Source organism: Semicossyphus pulcher, unplaced genomic scaffold (assembly GCF_022749685.1).
Source record: "Semicossyphus pulcher isolate SPU_LCO1_2020_fin unplaced genomic scaffold, fSemPul1.0.p SCAF_7, whole genome shotgun sequence".
Lineage (NCBI taxonomy): Eukaryota > Metazoa > Chordata > Actinopteri > Labriformes > Labridae > Semicossyphus > Semicossyphus pulcher.
The window spans coordinates 10525192-10543216 of record NW_027211748.1 but is presented as its reverse complement, the minus strand read 5'-3'; the positions used below and the strand labels follow the sequence as shown (position 1 = coordinate 10543216).

The 18025-nt window shown below is 45.9% G+C and overlaps 1 protein-coding gene across 3 annotated transcripts; it reads left to right on the top strand.

Annotated features, from left to right (window-relative positions):
- pax3a (paired box 3a) lies at positions 1–16285 on the top strand. 3 transcript variants are annotated; one of them, XM_069684095.1, is made up of 9 exons: positions 1–85; positions 655–890; positions 1277–1406; positions 1660–1803; positions 9995–10194; positions 10725–10890; positions 11488–11708; positions 14938–15201; positions 16206–16285. In XM_069684095.1, exons 1-9 carry the CDS (start codon positions 1–3, stop codon positions 16221–16223), a joined length of 1464 nt encoding a protein of 487 aa, XP_069540196.1. In that variant the 3' UTR covers positions 16224–16285. The 3 variants fall into 3 exon arrangements, with proteins under 3 accessions (XP_069540196.1, XP_069540195.1, XP_069540197.1); XM_069684094.1 differs by having other exon boundaries at positions 11485–11708; XM_069684096.1 differs by lacking the exon at positions 14938–15201 and adding an exon at positions 3651–3656 and having other exon boundaries at positions 11485–11708; positions 16206–16223.
- The last annotated feature ends 1740 nt before the right edge of the window (positions 16286–18025 follow it).

Here is an 18025-nt window from a genome sequence, read left to right as displayed (position 1 = left end):
ATGACAGCGCTGGCAGGAGGTTTACCGAGAATGATGAGACCAACTCCTCACCAGAACTACGCGCGCGGAGGATACTCTCTGGAAGGTAGGACACCAGCACCAGTTGCTGCTCGCGAGCTTAAGAAAAATAAACTTTTAGAAAACTTCTGCAAAGTTGAAAATATAAAAAGCTTTAAAGCTGCAGAAATATAATCATTAACGACTCATATAATCTTACTTTAAATGTAAAAGTAAAGCAAGTGGCAACATGGCGTGTTTCCCCCAACTTTATTATTGTATTTATTAGTTTATTATTATTATTAATATATTTGTTTTAATTGCCACCATACCACAATAATTTATACTGGAGAAATTATTGCAAATTGTCTGTTTGAAAAGTATTTTCCTTTCTTATTTTAGGACTGTTAAAATGTTTTTACAAGACGTGTTTTGTTTTTTAACTCTGAGGTCCAGTTCAGTCTTATTTCTTACACTTGGTTGCACCTTTTAAGTGCTCGTGGATGTCACCAAGAAAAGCTTAGATCTTTTCTGACAGGTTTTAAGTTGTTTTTCATCCTTCAAAAATGTATTTATATAAAACAAACACAGGACATGTTTTTTTTTTTAATCTACAAGTTTCTCAGTATTAAACTTGTCCCCTGCCCTGCTGTCCAGTGTCCACCCCGTTAGGACAGGGCCGTGTCAACCAGCTCGGTGGAGTCTTCATAAACGGCAGACCTCTCCCCAACCACATCCGCCATAAGATCGTGGAGATGGCCCATCACGGAGTCCGCCCGTGCGTCATCTCCCGCCAGCTGCGCGTGTCCCACGGCTGCGTGTCCAAAATCCTGTGCCGGTACCAGGAGACGGGCTCCATCAGGCCGGGGGCCATCGGAGGCAGCAAGCCAAAGGTAGGAGAGAGATACGGGCGGGGATGTTTTGGATGAATAAAAATACAGCTGAAATGTGAAATTCAGCAGAAAAGAGTTGATGTTAATTGTGATTAAAGTTCAATAACTGTGAGGTTTTAACCTGTAGGAAAATCTAATTGTTGAAGCGTAAAGGTCACAGATATCGTTTATAAAGACAAACCCAGGCTGTTCCAAAGTCATGGAGTGTAAACAGACATTTGTGAAATATTACAACTTTAAGTTTGACTCTAGCGTCCAAATAATGTTTAGGATTTTTTGTTTTGTTTCGCTTTCAAACTTTTCAATCTGAGCAAGACTTAAACTTTCCCATCTGTCAGTCCACTTCAGGCCTTCAGTCTAATCTTCTCTCCTCCCTCCCGTCGCAGCAAACCTCTTCTCCAGAGGTGGACAAGAAAATCGAGGAGTACAAGAGAGAGAACCCGGGCATGTTCAGCTGGGAGATCAGGGACAAGCTACTGAAAGATGGAATCTGCGACAGGAACAACGTTCCCTCAGGTAGGCGACGCTTTCAGGGGCCTGTGATGTTCAGAAAAATACCAGCAAGAAGCTGAAAACAAGTAGTTTTATTTAAACACTTTCTGACCTTAAATAAATTAGACTTTTTGGCTGTTTGTGAACAAAGTTTATGAGCGTAAACATTTTTACATCGCTTTGCAGACATATGCAAAACATATTTATCTGCTTTTTTTGTGTAACTTTTATTTCTAAATATATATTTAATATGAATTATTCGTCCTTTCTTTCAAAGTGAGCGCCATCAGTCGCATCATGAGGTCTAAGTTCGGCGGAGTTGGGGATGATGAAGAGGATGATGATGAAGTGGTGAAGAGGGAGATGGAGGAAAGCGAACCGCGCACAAAACACAGCATCGACGGCATCCTGGGAGACAGATGTAAGTTATGTTTTTAATTAAAAACCTCGCTGTGTGTTTTACTGTCCCACAAAATATGTAGCCTAAAGAACCAGAACATGCTGAACTGGTTGTGCGTAATAACACAAATATTTATTTATATTTAATGATATAATATAACAAAGATTTTAATATCGAATTTAGCAGACAAAAACGATCATTCTACTGCTTTATCTAACCAGCAAATGGGGAAATTAAATGTTTGTCTCCCTCCTTATACGCATGCGTTAGGCTTCTGACATTTAACAAATGTGCAGATTTTTTTTTTTTAAGTGGATAAGCAAACATTTGTCTACCTTCCAAGCCTGAGAAACTTTGTTTTTACGCACAATCGGACACTTGAGGATGAACTTCAGCGGACAAAGCGGGGAGAGTCCATTGAAAATCACACCTCAGTTTGACGAGCACAAAAGCCAAACTCCGGTTAGCGGCTCAGTGGTGTACAAAAAGACGCCAGCGCCTTTCAAAACGGGGAAAGAAAGGGAGAAAAAAGTGCGCTGACAAAAGGCCGCGAGAAGACATTATGAACCCGCAATGAGCGATGAATTATTCAGGGACACCAATGGGCCCGGAGAGACCTGCTTTATAGACTGCTCAAAAAAGTGCCAATTTGAGGGCTTTTTCCTTCTGCTTACAGTTTGTCATCCAGAAAAAAAGACAGAGGGGGGAGACGCGCAGACTTTATGCAAACACCTGTTGATTTACGACCTGTTGGGTTGTGAGGAGTGTTGCCGTAAAAAGGAAGGTTGCTGTTGGAGACATAATGCAGTCTGTGGTTAATTATTGACTTTTGGAAACAGTGGTCGTGTTTTGGAAATGTCATGACGCGCAGATGGATTCCTTTTTATTTAGTGTGCTTTCGCCTGGATTTGGTTTGTTGTGCACTTTTAGATAAGTTTTATAGAGGATACATTAAAAACACGAAGTTAACTCGTTTGGTAGCTGACAAAGTCTCCTGATTTTTGCCCCCAAAAAACGCCAGGCCTTGCGTAATCAAATTGAACTGTGCCGTTACTTTTACGCACGGAGCTTTTGTCACAGTCTTTGCGCATGCGAGCGTGACGCCTCCAGCCAGTGAACGCGGGGAAACCCTCCTCTCCCTCTTCTTCTCTCCACTAGATTAAATCCAAACCTTTTCTTTCTCTCCACTTTCATCTCAGACAAAAGTCCGCCCCTTTCCTTTCCGCCCAGGGCGCACACATTCATGCAGTATCTGTGGGCACGTCCCTCTCCCTCTTCCAGGCCCAGACGCAGCGCTGACTTCAAACTTACAAACATATTTCTGCAAATAGATTTTTTTTTAAAAAGAACTCCAGTACAGATGATTTAAATTGGAAGCAGTCAAAATAAGGGTTGCATCTTTGCTTCTTGAGTTTTTGATCAATCTTTTCTTCCCTCTCTTCGGCTTGTATGAGTTTTTGAAAGCAAACAAATAACATTAGCTCTTTTTTTTAAAACATCAAATAGGTGACATCCTATATGCAAACAGCTCTGAGGGAACTTTCCCCCATTGATATACAGGACAGCACTATTTCATTCTTGTGTCTCTTTGTGGAAGTAGTTGTTGTTTTTCTCTTTTATAGCTCTTCATTAGAATGTGAAAAGGCTTCTTCGGGGACTGAGAGAGTGTCTTCTGGCCAAATATTGATTAAGTAGGTGTTTGCAGAGGCTATTGTTGTGCTGCAGAGAGGCCTGTTGCTCTCTGCCCCTTTCTCCTCTACCACTATTGTTGGCTTTCCTTAAGTGCTAAGATCAAAGCTGACTCATTTAGATTTATTTGTCTGGGAAAAGGGACTGCTAAGGTTTGTGGGATAAAGTAAACTGGGCAGCCTCAGGTCTGCATGGCATTAGCAAGTGGTTGGAGCATTGTGGGAAAAGGGATGCTAAGTTGTTTACATCTCCTTTAACTGCTGAGTTATGGCGGGAGAGTTTACTCAGTGTGCAGAATTTAAACAACATGCATGGGCGAGCTGCAGCTTGGGATGCATTTGAAGTATTTTTTCTTTGCAGTTTATCACATTTGCATATAAAGCAGCAGAATATCCAACTCAAAGCATCCTGGGAAATTAATTTTAACTGCAAAAATGGAGCCAAAAATATGTTTTTTTTCCAGGAGTGGCTTTGAATTAATTGATAGCATCCTCTGCTCTTTTTATTAATGTTAGCACGTTAGCCTCATTTAACTAATTAAAGTAACCAGAGTCATGAAAGCGGAGCAGCCACTCTTGCAGGATTCATTTACGGCCGTGGGGGTGAAGAAGGGAAAAGAAAAGCTCAGAAATACAAACAGTCAAAGGGATAACTTTTCTTTAAAGGGAGTCCTGCGGTGCCAAATTGAATGAGGCCAGTTCTTTCAAATGTGCCATGGTGAACGCAGTCAACATGTAATAATTGGTTTCATTGAGGTGCATTCCAACAATCTGCTGCCATTCTCCTGCCTCTATTGTCCGCAGGCAGGCAAATAGCCAGAGGGACAGGAGGAATCAAGTGCTGACAAAACATGAAAGATTTAGCTGCTTTTGTGCGAGGAGCTGAGGAGGACTTTGTTTGTGTAAATAAACTGGGTTACCGGCTCCCTGCGACTTTGGCATGAGGGAAATTTAGAGAGTAAGGAGAGCTGATGGATCATAATTTTAAGCACTTAAAACATGGATGTAAAATACGCCCAGTTTAAAGGAGGGATGGCGACTTTTCCCGAGCTGCTTTTTAATCCAATTTTAAAGTTGAAAACTTTTATTCTCAGGAGGAATCTGAGAATAAAAACAGATATATTTCCCTCACGCACAGGGAGCTAAAGAAACTGAGTGGCACGTCAGTGAACCACGGCTGTAAACACGGAGGTAGACGTTGAATTTCTTGTGTCTTTTGTTGCATTTGCACGGTGAATAAGTTCAAAATTAGAGGTTTAGAGGAGGCCGCTTCTACCGGTCGCAGGAGACAGAAGGCCTCAATGCAAGCGGAGGAATGCGTGCTATAGGCGCATTTCCATTTTGCTCTCAGGGCCGGATAATGGTCAAATTTATATGTGGGCCTCAGCACATGTTTCCTCGTGTTAATAGTGTTTATAATGCTGGTTAACACGGTGGCTGCTGAGGAAATGTAGACCAAAGTTCAGAGCAGATTTCTGCCTTTGTAGATAGATAGATATATAGATAGATAGATAGATAGATAGATAGATAGATAGATATTTACGTTCTGTGTCGGCGTGACTCTAAAGTCTCCCTCTGTCTCCAAAAAGAAAGAAAAAATCCACACTGGCTGATCTGCAACTGAATGCACACTCTATGCTTCATTAAAGCCTCTTTCTCCGTTGGCACCCACATTGTGATCCCCCAATATTAATTCAAAGGACAATTAATGAATGCAGGCCAACTTTGAAGTAATAGGCCGGGGTCCTGCCCCGAGCCGGCCCCCTCGCCGCTGATGTACTCTCCACATTCTCCCCGCTAACCCCAGAGACACTGTGAAGTGAGTGAAAGAGAGGCAGCGAGCAAAGGAAGGTCAAGGAGAGGAGCCCCGGCAGAAAAAGAACTCTCTATTTCCTTGGAAGTATTAGCCAAGCAAAACTCTGTGATGGGGAGGATAAAGGAGCGAGGAGAGAAAAGGGTCGGGGGCGAGGGGACTCCGCAAAGAGGAGCACAATGGGATAGTTAATTGAGTAAAGCCAGACAGCGTTGTCAATCACTTAACTTTGTTTAGCCTCACTTTTTGTGGAGCTGTTTGGTCCAGCACATTGCACATTATGGACACGCCAGGAAGAACTCTGAGGCTGTTTTGATTAATGTCTTTTTGCCCCTCTTTGAACTAAAATATCTTGTAAAAAAAACTTTTGCATGTAAGAGTAAAAAAAGTTGAAAAAAGCAACGTTAAAACTTTTACGCAAAGGCCCTAAAACCCAAAGAAATCCACTTTGAATGTGTTTGTAGGTGAAGAAAGAACGTGTGGAATGTGTTGATGGCTTCTCTCTCTGTTTGAGTGTCTGTGAAGTTTGGGTTGCAGGGTCAGCGGTGCCGCTCCGTGCAGTAGCTGTGAAAAGGTCAGGGGCTAACCTGGGGTCACTTGACTGTTAAAACTATCAGGCCCCAGGAAAAGGAGGTTACGATAATGTTTGGGGAAAAGATGACAACCGACCCACTCCCTTATATCACATCGGGGAGTCATACTGGTTTTTCTGTTGTTGTCGCAGTGAGTGATGTGACTGGTTTGCCGCTTGTCTCTGCTGAGGTGTATCTCCGCCGCTTCCTCTCCGTTTGCCTGGAACGTGCGGCCGACCGGCCTGTTGCTGCGTCCCTGCGTGGGCGCTGCGCCGTTGCTTTGTCCCATCCCCCCGAGGGTGGAAATGCCACCGTGAAACTGTCACCTAACTGCACCACGGTGGAACTAAATAATAACCACCGCACACTGGGCACACATAATAGCCATGAAGGGCCATTTGTGCCTTTTTGTCACTCCACCAATATTAGACAGAGATACATCTTTCAAAGTCATATCGCCGGCTATTTCTTTGTCCGTTAAGTGCCAGCCTCCTGCGTATCATTCACTCCTATCATCGTCTCTCTCTTTCTCTCTATGTGCCCCCCTCTTTTCCCAGGCAGCTGCGGGTTCCTCGGGGCTCTTTAGCAAGTCAAGTGAGCAGCCCACTCACTCCCATTTTTTCCCTTAACTGTTAACCCCAGCTGAGCCCATAAGCTGTCAGTTAACCATTCTTTTCCCTCGGTGCATCTGCTCGCTCGGGCTCTGTGTGGCGTGGCACTATTTTATTCAGTGGCCCCGCTCACACTATGCGCCGTGGCCTGAAAGGGCCCAGATCTACTTCCCTGGGCAAATAACTAGTTCATTTGTCTCTTCTGCCCTTTGTTTTGTGTTGGGAACACATGTCACCAGCTCAATTACTTTCTCTATTAACAGCCCCTGGAGGAAGGGCTAGCCAACCCCTACGAAGACGGGGCTATAAACTGGCCCATATGCTGCGCTTCTCTTTCTCTTTCTCACTCAGGCTCTTCATCTCTTTCCTTTTCTCTCTTCTTTTGCTTCTTTTCCCTTCTTTAATTCCTATTTTGATTCTTTTTCTCATCCCTTTTTTTTGCCAACTCAAGCTACGCGAGTGTATTTTTATCCCCATGTGTACACACACATGGACGTGTGCGCCCGTGCAATGTCTCTTCGTATTAACGTCTCTTTGCCGGGATGGGGAGGGGGATGAATGCTTGGCAAAGGCGAGCCCTGGCCGATGCAGGCTATGCGGTAAACAAGAGCAGTCTTTCTTCTCGCAGTTGGAGTACTCTCAGGGTATTTTTGGCCTGTTGGAGGCACCGCTGCTGCAGGTGAAGCTAATGCAAGCGGACGTTCCCCATAGTTCACATCTGTGACCCGCTGGAGTTTATCTTCTCCGCCTGTCAGTCTCCCCTCTCGATCGATAAATGGTTCAGTTTGTCTTGTCTGCAGCGCGGCCCTCTTCCTGCTGAGCTTTGAGCATGTGCGACCAGTAAACGCACCAGTTTCTTTTTTGTTTAACAACCTCTGATCAATGAAACCTGTTGAATTCACTTGTTGAACGCTCCTCTAAACTGTGCTTCCCCTCCAAACCGTGTAAAATAAACCGCCCACCCTCCGCTCTACTATCTAAACTATCGTGTTATGAGTTCATTAACCTACATCTTCTTTTGTTTTGAAACGTCTGTTTTATGGATAATTCTGCAGCCGCCCCAATTTCCGCTTGAGGGATAATAATCTATCTTTCTATTAAGACTCTTGTCGGAGCCGCAGCCAAACAGCGAGCGACTATGGAGCGTTTTCAGCTCCCCGGCGCTTTAGCTGCAGCGTAAAATTTGATTTGGGTGTTTAAGTTAGGAGGTCGAGGCCTTCCTTTGTGTGTTTTAGTATCCTCTTCTGCCATTTGTTGCCGGGAATGTGTGGGAACAACGCTCTCTCTCCGAAGGCCGAGGCTTCTGCATCGGCGTGCCTTTAAAAAATCGATCCGGAGCAGAAGCGTTGGAGCGTTGTTTGAAGATGTGAAAGAGAAGACGTGAGGTGAATGGACGGGATGGAAGCGACAGGTCCTTTTTTTTTTTTTTAAAGAATGACCAGCACCCCCCGCACCCCTTCCCCAGCATCTTCTTCTTCAGGTGCCTTCAGCCTCCCATCTCCTCTCCATGTCAACCTCTTCAACTCCCCCACCCCCCCCTACCAGCTCGGTGCCCCTCAGGCCATGGAGGGAGGGGATGAAGGGGTGCTCCCCTGCTGTGCCTCTCCACAGCCCCCAATGGCCCTTCTCTGGACCCCTTTGTGCCCCCCCCCCCCATCCCCTTCCTCCCACCCTTCATTCCCCCACTCAGCCCCTGGCCCTGCAGCCTCCCCCCCGGCCCCCGCCTACTCCCCTGCTGGGCAGGTGACAGGCCCCTGAATGCGGGCCCGGGCGTCCCTGATGGCTCCTACAGATGGAGCGTGGTAATCGGTCCAATAGAGCCCTGCCACAGGCTTTTCCCTGCTCAGATACAAAGGCTGGGCCACATCACTTCCAAAAAAAGAGAGAAGAAGACAGAGAGCGAGAGAGGAAGAGAGCAGAGGAGAAAGCGCGAGCCAGAGGATGACAAAAGCAACACTGTCATGTGCCATTAAGGGAGAGTCTGTGACGGAGTGTTTTCTCTGTAGTAACTAATAATAAAAACGGGGAGGGGATAAAAAAAGAAAAGGGACAGACAGAAATAAAGGGGGCAAAAAGAGGAGAGATCCACCCCCACCCTGCAGTTAACATGAGTTACAGTGCCAATGGGGAGCTTTCTCCTCAGAGGAGTTTTATGAGCTTCTTCTCCCTCCCTCAGGAATCTTTCTGCGCCGTCATTCGTTCTTCTCTTCTCTCACTCTTCCCTGGAAAGTCCACTTTCTAATCCCAACAATATTGATGTTAAAAAAAGGTGTTTATTGTATTACAAAATTTGCCCCAACAGCTTTCAGGCCTCCTGACCCTAACGAACCACTTCCCAAACTCGTAGCGCCGCGTTCCCGGAGCGTTTAAGCACCCGGCCGATCCTCCGTGAGCCTCTGTGCCGGCGTGGCGCCCTCGGTTCAAATGTAATAAAGAGCTCTTCTCAGCATCAGGATCTTGTGCGCTGGCGGTGCCGAGCACACAGGCATTCCCAGGGAGCAAATCCGTGTGTAATTCCTGGTCAGACACACACTGGCAACCGGCACAAACATTTCCTGCTTGGCTCCAGAGGCTCCAGAGGCAAAGGGAGATCCCTGCTTACCCCCTCCCTGCATGTCTGACTTGGCACTTTTTAATTAAAGCTTTAAATCTGGAGGGCAGAACGAGCAGACTGGGGAAACAGACTGTTGCTTACACCTGTCTCTGTCGCTTCTTTCTCAGTTTAGATGTTTGCTGCGAATATGAGAGTGTCGAAAAGGAGCAGTGAACCTTCCTCATGAGCTTTAAGAGGTCCCTCTGAGGTTGGATTTGGGAGTGGATTCCAGCTCTTTCTGTCTTGTGTCCATCTGTGTTTGACACATTGTCATGGACTGCGTTCATTCAGTGAAAGCCCATAGCCGAGACGCGGCAGATGCATGTTTGTGAGTGTGCGTATGACTGAGAAAGAGATGGGGGGATCGCAGACATGTAATGGCGCACAATGGCAGGCTGTCACGCTACCTTTAGGAGCCTAATCATTATTTAATAGACGGGGAACCTCCCCCCCGAAATGTAGCAATAGCCCTCTGTCTCTGGTCTCAAGCCTGCATTGATTCCCTTCTTCTGCTGAATTAGATCCCAATAGCTGTCTCCCAGTTACCCAGTCGCTCTCCTCCTGAACAAACAGATTAAGAAGCACCTGCAAAAAGGCTGCCTTCTCAGCACTGTGGGACCCTATCGGCGCAGCGCACAGCATGGCTAAGACCGGGAGAGACACAGTGTCCCCGGGAGTATATGCCCCAGAGGGATCTAGTCCTCTTTAATCCGTGTTCAAGCAGCTTCTGGCTTTTTGATCCCCTCAGGAACCACTGAGGAGTTTAATGGAAGCAGGAGGACGCAATCTAAAGTTGCTCTGTGCCATGTGTTGCACTCAGCAGAATCTATTGTCTCACATCACTCTATTGTCCCCCCCAGCTTTTTCTCTTTCAATCTGTATCCGCCTTTTGAGCGTTCAAGTAACAACTTTCCCGTTTTTTTTCCCAATTCCAGCGAGCCACTCGGACGAGGGATCCGACGTGGACTCGGAACCCGGCCTGCCTCTCAAGAGGAAGCAGCGCCGCAGCCGCACCACCTTCACGGCGGAGCAGCTGGAGGAGCTGGAGAGGGCCTTCGAACGCACACACTACCCGGACATCTACACGCGGGAGGAGCTGGCTCAGCGGGCCAAACTCACAGAGGCCCGAGTTCAGGTTAGACACATCGCGCGCAGACGGACTCTTCAAAGTTAAAGCAGAGCAGTTGCGTGGGCCTGTCATGGATGCGTGTCATGTGGGTGTTGAATTGCCCGGGGATGTTGCCACACATTCCTTACAGCCATTAGACTTTATGTCACGTCTGACCCCTTCTGCACATACACAAACACAGACACACTGCACCCTCTGTGTACGGACACGACTCCTATTTAAGCCTTTTGTTGTGCTATGTAAAGATCCCTAAAAATAAGCCTGACTTAGATAGTGCTGCTAATATGGGCTTTTACAGCTGTAGCAGCCCTCTGGCGTTACCCTCTGAACCCAGTGACTTTCAGTAGCACACAAAGATGTAATGTTACTGCACACTCCAGATGTTAAGATCTATATCAGGTCAGCTGCCTGTAATGGACCGGAGAGGCCTCGCACACACACGAAGCACCGCATACGTACTGTTTTCAAGTAGACTTATTCTACTGGGTTAGCAGATAAATGAACACTAAACACTCTTGTTGTTATTCGTTGTTCAGGTGTGGTTCAGCAACAGAAGAGCCCGGTGGAGGAAGCAAGCAGGAGCCAGCCAACTGATGGCCTTCAACCACCTCATCCCCGGTGGTTTCCCTCCGTCAGCCATGTCCGGCCTGCAGCCCTACCAGCTGTCCGACAGCCCCTACACTCCTACTTCTATCGCTCAAGGTGGGCTCACCCACACATACTTACACATATAAATACAGAATTGACTAATACTTGATGACAAAATGGGATTTTAAAGGAGCAGTTCACCCCTGGAAAAAGCCACTGTCAGTCAAAGCTGGTGTTCTCTGTAATCGATAGAAGCAATAATATTTGAAATTGGCGCCATAGCTGCAGAGAATGTTAAAAACAGCTCGTGGTTTCGCCCATTCTACATTCCTACAACACCCAGCATGCTTTGCGACCCCCACTCAGAAAGTAACGGACATTGATCGATGCCTCAGAGCGGTACAGAATCAGAAATACGACAAGAACATACCGGTGAATCGTCTAAAAAATCTACATTTCAAACTTGACGATTTTGATCGAGACATGACATCAGAGGGCGTCCTAGATTGAGGAAGTGTAGTTTAGCAAGCTCCCTGGCCTCCGCCAGATGACGCGTTTCACGTAGTCTGGCGGAGGTTTTCCAGGGCCCATTGGAGAAGCGGATAGCATCCTCCAAAGGCACAGAGCCAAATTGTATTTTTTTACCATAATGGCATTAGCTCCTCATAAAAGCATGATAGGACTGAGGTTGTATTTTTGTCTTCCGAGCAGCATCCGAGCAGCCCAGTACAGTCCACCGACCGCAGCCTCTGCCCCCCACCTCCGTGCACCAGAGTGGGCTCAGCTCGTCAGCCGGCTCCCAGGATGGAAGCTCCGCCTACTGCCTGTCATCCGGTCGTCACAGCTTCTCAGGATACTCGGACAGCTTTGTGTCCCCTGCTGGACACACCAACACTGTCAACCCCGCCATCAGCAACAGCCTCTCGCCACAGGTAAGATCCTACGACTCAATCAATCATCAATTTATCAAATCAAATGACCACAAAAGTAATGTCAGGACACAGAACCAGAGCGTGTTCTCTGTTATATTGTTTCGAGAGACCCATTAATCCACCATGAGCAGGCACTTGGCAACAGTCACAAGATACGAAATAAAAAAGTACTTCTTAAACACTTCTTCACACATCTGCGTAAATCCGGTCTCACCCAACACAAGCCAGGAAACAGGACACCATTAGTCCTTCATGGCACATTTGAAACGCACCATATGGCAGGATAATGATACACACAAACACACGCTCCTGTACGTGCGGCCGAGGTGTCATTGCGGTGACATTGATGAAAACCTTGTTAGGCAAAGAAACACGGCAGCTTTCCATTTTTGTTTATTCTGATGGGCCGTTTGATGAACTTGAAATGTGGCGGACGTCGGTCTTTGGGGAGGGGAAGAGGGAGCAGACATGAGGACGGATGTATGGATGTCGCATGATGACACAAATCAAAACTGAAAAGACAATTATGGTCGATTACACAGTCATCAGTGTCCATCAGTGGCTCCCTACCGGCCCAGAAGATGGACTAACAGGCGGAAAACGAGCTTTTAACCGCCACAAAGGGTGGCCGGCCCGTATGCAATGCATGCTGGGTACTAATTCCCATGAGAGAAAATCTCAGACTCCTGTCAGGCACAGATAAAAAAAAGGCCTCAGGCTGGTTTGTGAGTGTGTGAATGCCTGAGGATGTATATATATTGAAAAAAGGAGATGTTTGTTGTGGCTGCCAGGGAGCACGGTCAGTAAGCGGGCGGTGGCTTTAATGTTGCTGAGGGTATAATTGACTGCTTTGAAATATGAGCTCTGGATGGACTGGAATTTGTTGTTTTCTCCTTAAAGACAAGCCGTGTTTACTTTAAAAACTTTATTTCAGTTGAACAGAAAGGAGAAAGTGGAAACTGCAAGCACCAGGGGTTGATTGCTCTGGCCTTAGCTAAATGAGCTAACTTTAAGCTAACTTGTACATCACTTAATGACTTTGTTAAAGCATAACTGGAATGCGAACCTCCCCTCCTGTAACCGAGCGCATCGCTGTGGTGTCTGAGTTCACGCACCCACAGGGTCACAGGCTGACTTTACCTCCAATAAAGAGGCCAGAGGTGCCGCGGCCTCACGGATGGTTTCAGCATTAACCTTAGCGGGCCGCTCCGCGCTGAGCGGGACAGCTCGCCTTGCGCGGTGGCGGCTGCGGCTGCGGCGTGCCTGGAATGTTTTCTCAGTCTGGAATTGCAATCAGAGAATGTTCCAGTGTGTTAATTGATTGGAATGAAGTAATCTATCCCCTCGTAACAAAGTGTGTAATTTATGCAAATGACTCACTTTGTTGACTAATTTGTTTTAATTCATGTGTTCATTGCAGCAGTTTGAATGTATATTGAGATGCAGTTTTCTCTCTTCCAGGCGAGGATAGAATTAATTCTCTAATTTTAACTTAACTCAGAGTGAGGAAATGAGAAGTGATTAAATTCTATGACATTGGTAGTTAATATTCGGAGACCTCTCTGCACTTAGAGGAACTTTACAGCTTCAATTTCCTCCTATCGCTACATAGCTGGCTCTATTTTGCGCTAAATCCTCCCCTGGAATTATCTGGTTATCTGAACTCCAGATCGGCCTATAAAAGCTTCTCTATCTATTACTCTGTATCCAGCAGGAGATTCAGAGGTTCAGTTAGCTCCAGATATGGTCACATTAGAGCGCCACGGAGTTTGGATATGGATAAAGTTTACTTTAGATAGGTGATATTCTTGTCTGGGCAGTTAGCTCTGTATTCGGAGCTTCAGGCAGGCCGCTGGTTTCCCTGTGGTGCGGGATCTGTGGCGTCTCACTGCTGATCTGGTGCATACCAAAGGAACCCTTTCTCACCAAGGAAGCGAGCGGCCGGGATTTGCACCCCCCCGGAGACCTAATCCCCGGAACCACCTCAAAACAGACAGCATCGGGGAACTGCTGCCGTTTCAGTTACAGACAGAGAGGGCACAGAATACAAAGTATGTTGGGAGGAGATACGACTAAAAACAAGGAATTATAAGTACTTATAAGTGCACAACCTTAAATATAATCTCAGGAGTAAATAATATGCATTTGTATGATGTTTAAAGGAAGGTACACCTTTAACTTATTTAGCAGCATGTGTTTGCAGGTGAATTGATTTAGTATCATCCGGAAATTTGTTCATCTTTAACATATAAATGTTTTATGAACTTAGCGTGCAACAGACTCACACATCCTCAGCAGTAATCGGGTTCGGTGGTAGACCGCAATGATGCGTCTGACAGATGTGTGCGGTTAGTTCACTCTGACAGAGCAGCTGTAAATTACAAACATTAAAGACACCTGAGCTTTCTGTCTGTCAGTTTGGAGATCCCTTGTTTTTACATCACACAGCGTTACTTCTTCTTACCTTCTTTTGAGCGCGTTTGCTTTTGTGCTGTAACTCTTGTTCTCTCTTTGACTTCATTTTCCCGACGTCTTCACGACTTTGCTTCTCACGCAAACCTGCGTGCAGCTGTTCGCGATGTATCACCGATACCCCCTTCAACCCCTGACATCAGAGCGAAAAATGCTTATATTACACACAACGGCGCACACACCTACTGTTAAATACCCTCATACACACGTAGGAGAGGTAGCTCTCGCACACATACATAAACACGCCCTGCTCCTCGTTCCCACGTACCCTTTGGCCTCTTCACCCTGGCCTCGCAGGGACACGGTGATTTTAGGGCATCAAGGGAAAGTGAGAGAGGAGAAGGGAGAGTGGATTGCTCTGAAGAGGCCCAAACACCAGAGGACACATACACATTGTTTAATTCTTGCTTTTCAATCTATTCCGCTCATAAGTGTCCCGATAAGATAAAATAAAGGTAAAAAAAATACACTCTTTATCCATAAATTTGACATGATAGCTGTAACAGACGCTGGTTGGCTGAAGGATTGAACTCTCTGGCCAGCTTCAGCTCCTCAATCAGTCAAGCAGAGCAAAGGGAAACCACATGTGTGAAGGAAGCCTGTTATAATGTATGTCTGACAATAGACAAGGAGAGGGCCGACACCGCAGCCCACCTGAGTGGAGCAGAAAAAATGATTGAAAGGTGTAGGGTAGATAAAGAGTACATTTTTTCCCTACCAGTCTAATAACCTGCCTTTCCTCCGTGTCTCCCCTCAGGTGATGGGCCTATTGAACCCAGCTGGAGTCCCGCATCAGTCCCAGAGTGACTTCGCCCTCTCCCCGCTGACCGGAGGCCTGGAGCCGAACGGTGGCATGGCTGCTAGCTGCCACGGCTCCCAGCGCCTGGAGGCTCTACCGGGCCTGACAAGTATGCCCACCCTGCCCAGCACCCAGTCTTACTGCCCGCCTTCCTACACCACCCCAGCCTACGCCATGGACCACCATCCATCCTACCAGTACGGACAGTACAGTCAGAGCAAGGTATGCTGGGAATTGTTTTATTTGTTTTAAGAATTGAGGCATGTTTAGAGACTTAAATTTCTGGATTTTAATGTAAAGTGTATAGATAAGATTGGAGGTTATGTCCTTTAACCACTGCTTTGGCTTTGCGTTTTAGTTTATATTCTCAAACCCACCTTAATTCCGCATTCCCCTCTGATGAGCGCGCTTCTCCAATCACCCTGCTCGCGCTGAAATTACATGAAGTTAGAGAGCGCTAGTGGCCAGAATCCCCTCAGTTTACATTACCATCATCATGGTGCTATCCACGTGTCCTCATGCAGAGGCATGTCCGGGCTCTTATCCCCACGCACACATTTTTGCTCACTGTCCTTTCATGACCCCGTATGATGAGCTCGCCCATCCAAGCCGCGGCGTAGCTCACTTAGCCATGTAATGACCCCTGTGTAACAGAGATAGCCGCCTAAATGAAAGGAAGGAGCCACTTCCCAAAGCGTGTTTGACAGCAGGGAGGGAGGGTAGCGGCGGTGTGTTGTCGGGGCTGATCTGAGGTACGCTTCCACATGTTGACTGGCCCATCAGTGGCAACATCTTGATGTCATTAATTTAGCCAGTCCTGGGAGAGACCCACGAGTAGCTTTTGGGGGTTTGAATGTGTGTGTGCCTATGTGTATACATGTGTGTGTAAGGGGCTCTTTAACAGGGGGCGATTATGGCCCTTGGCAGGCCAGGATTAGAACCATGTGTCCCACTGGAGGTCAGATTTAGAGTTGTTATTGATCAGTAGAGCAGAGCGTCTCAGGCTAGTTTTCCAACCATGTCAGGTTCAAAGAAGATTTTCGCAGATTCCCAAAGCTCTTCACCTGTTTTTTGAGTTTTATTATTTAACCTAGGACCCCAGTTTCCATTCTCACCTGCTCTCGTGTGCTCTTAAACACCTCGTCTTTCTGTCACCTCTCATTTAACCGGAATAAAAAGCAGAGAATTTCTTTAACCCTCCTTCTGTTCCTCTCTGTTCTCCTCAGGTGCCTTTCATTATATGAAACCCCCAACACGACCTGAACAGGAGGCATCCCGGCCAGTCTGACATTCATCGCCAGAGAACAACCCCCCCACCCCACCCCCCAAAACCGCCACCCCTGCCAAACCTCCCCAGCCCTGAGGACAGTGGGAGAAAGAAGTTGGCTGGGATAAGGAGTTGAGGTTTTCTCCTCCAGCGAGGGAACCAGTTAGGATGGAGGTGTAGTGATGGCGAAGGAGGGGGTTGACTGGAATAATTAGGACCAAAGGCAGCAGCCTCTCCTGTTACCTGGCAATCTTTGCTTTGCTTGTGCGTCACGTCATGCTCCAAGGACCAAGCACGATTCATTGTCCACGCTTAAGGAGGAAAAGAAGCGGGGGGGAGGGGGGAGTCAATACATTCAAGATTCTGTGTCTGATTTTCGTAATAAGTGGCAGAGATGAAGGTTGAGGCGGACTTTGCGCTTCCCTCTGCGCGTCTCTTCATCACAGTGTCTTAGGAAAATGATATTAACTGTACATTGATGTGACTCTTGTGTAAGACATCGGTGATGAACACGCGACCACACCAGGAAAACCAGCAGAAAGGCATGAATGGAGGCGGAGTGGAGTCATAGTGAAACCACTGCAATCCAAAGAAAGTGCAATACATTCATACCTCATGTGATGTAAATTAACAACAAGGATCAAATGCCCCTGATTAAACCCGAAAAAAAATACGCACTCTCCTTTTAATCTCATTCATTCTGGGTTGTGTGCATTGACCAATCAGGGGAAATCATCAAGCGATGAGAAATAGCAAACGTAGCTGTGATGTCATTAAGCCAAAAATTCTCTGCCAGTGAATACATTATTCAGTTTGACAGTTAATTTCTTTTTTTTTTGCATGTGTTCAATTAGTTTTCAGCAGGAACTCGCAAGAAAATTGTTCCATTTCTTATTTATTTAGTGTTTAAGTGTCTCTTCTGTACTGTAAGTCTTACACAATGTTCACTATACATGTTTTTTCTTTTGTATAATTTCCATTTACATCGGTGTAAAATGATTTTGTTGTAAGAAGTTTTGTGTACAATACAGCACTATTTACTATTTATAATAAACTGTATAAAAATGCAGAAAGCTGCGACTTGAGTGGGTGTCATTCATGAGGTACCAGGACTGTTTTTTAATTTAATAAAAAATTATTATTTTTTGTTTTTTATAGAAAGGAGGAGGAGTTTAAATTCTATCACCTTTCATTCATTATAATACATAATTTTACCAATTTTAAAGCTATTTTATGAGATAACTTTAACATTTTAGACTCAGTTTTATACTGTATTAAATTTAGGCCTTAAATTGAAAAAAAACCGACTCCAATGCACAGTATGTCATTTCTGCCCATCAGGGTCCCCCCAATCAAAACAAAAACAAACAACATGGATTCATGATGTCATGTCATGTACCGTGGGATCATGGGAGTTGTTGTTTTTATTGTTAAACAACCACTGACCATCAAAATCTGATGTTATTTAGGCAGAAATCATGTTCAGGGAATGTTTTATTCCCAAAACATTTAATCAAGTTTATTCATGTTATGTCATTTCATGTTAAAGCTCCTGTGAGGAGTTTGTGTTGATTTTAGCGCCGCCTGTGGACAAAGTCATAACTCCTATCTCTTTGCTGATTTTGTCCTGTACATGCTTAAGTGGTGTTTTTTAACAAAATATCTCATCCTGCTTTCTTTAACAGCCACATGTATCACTCACTTTAAATGTTTGCCCTGGAAAATATAAAAAAATGCAGCGTGCAGTTAATCGCTTCGTCAGACACCTACCCCCCCGCC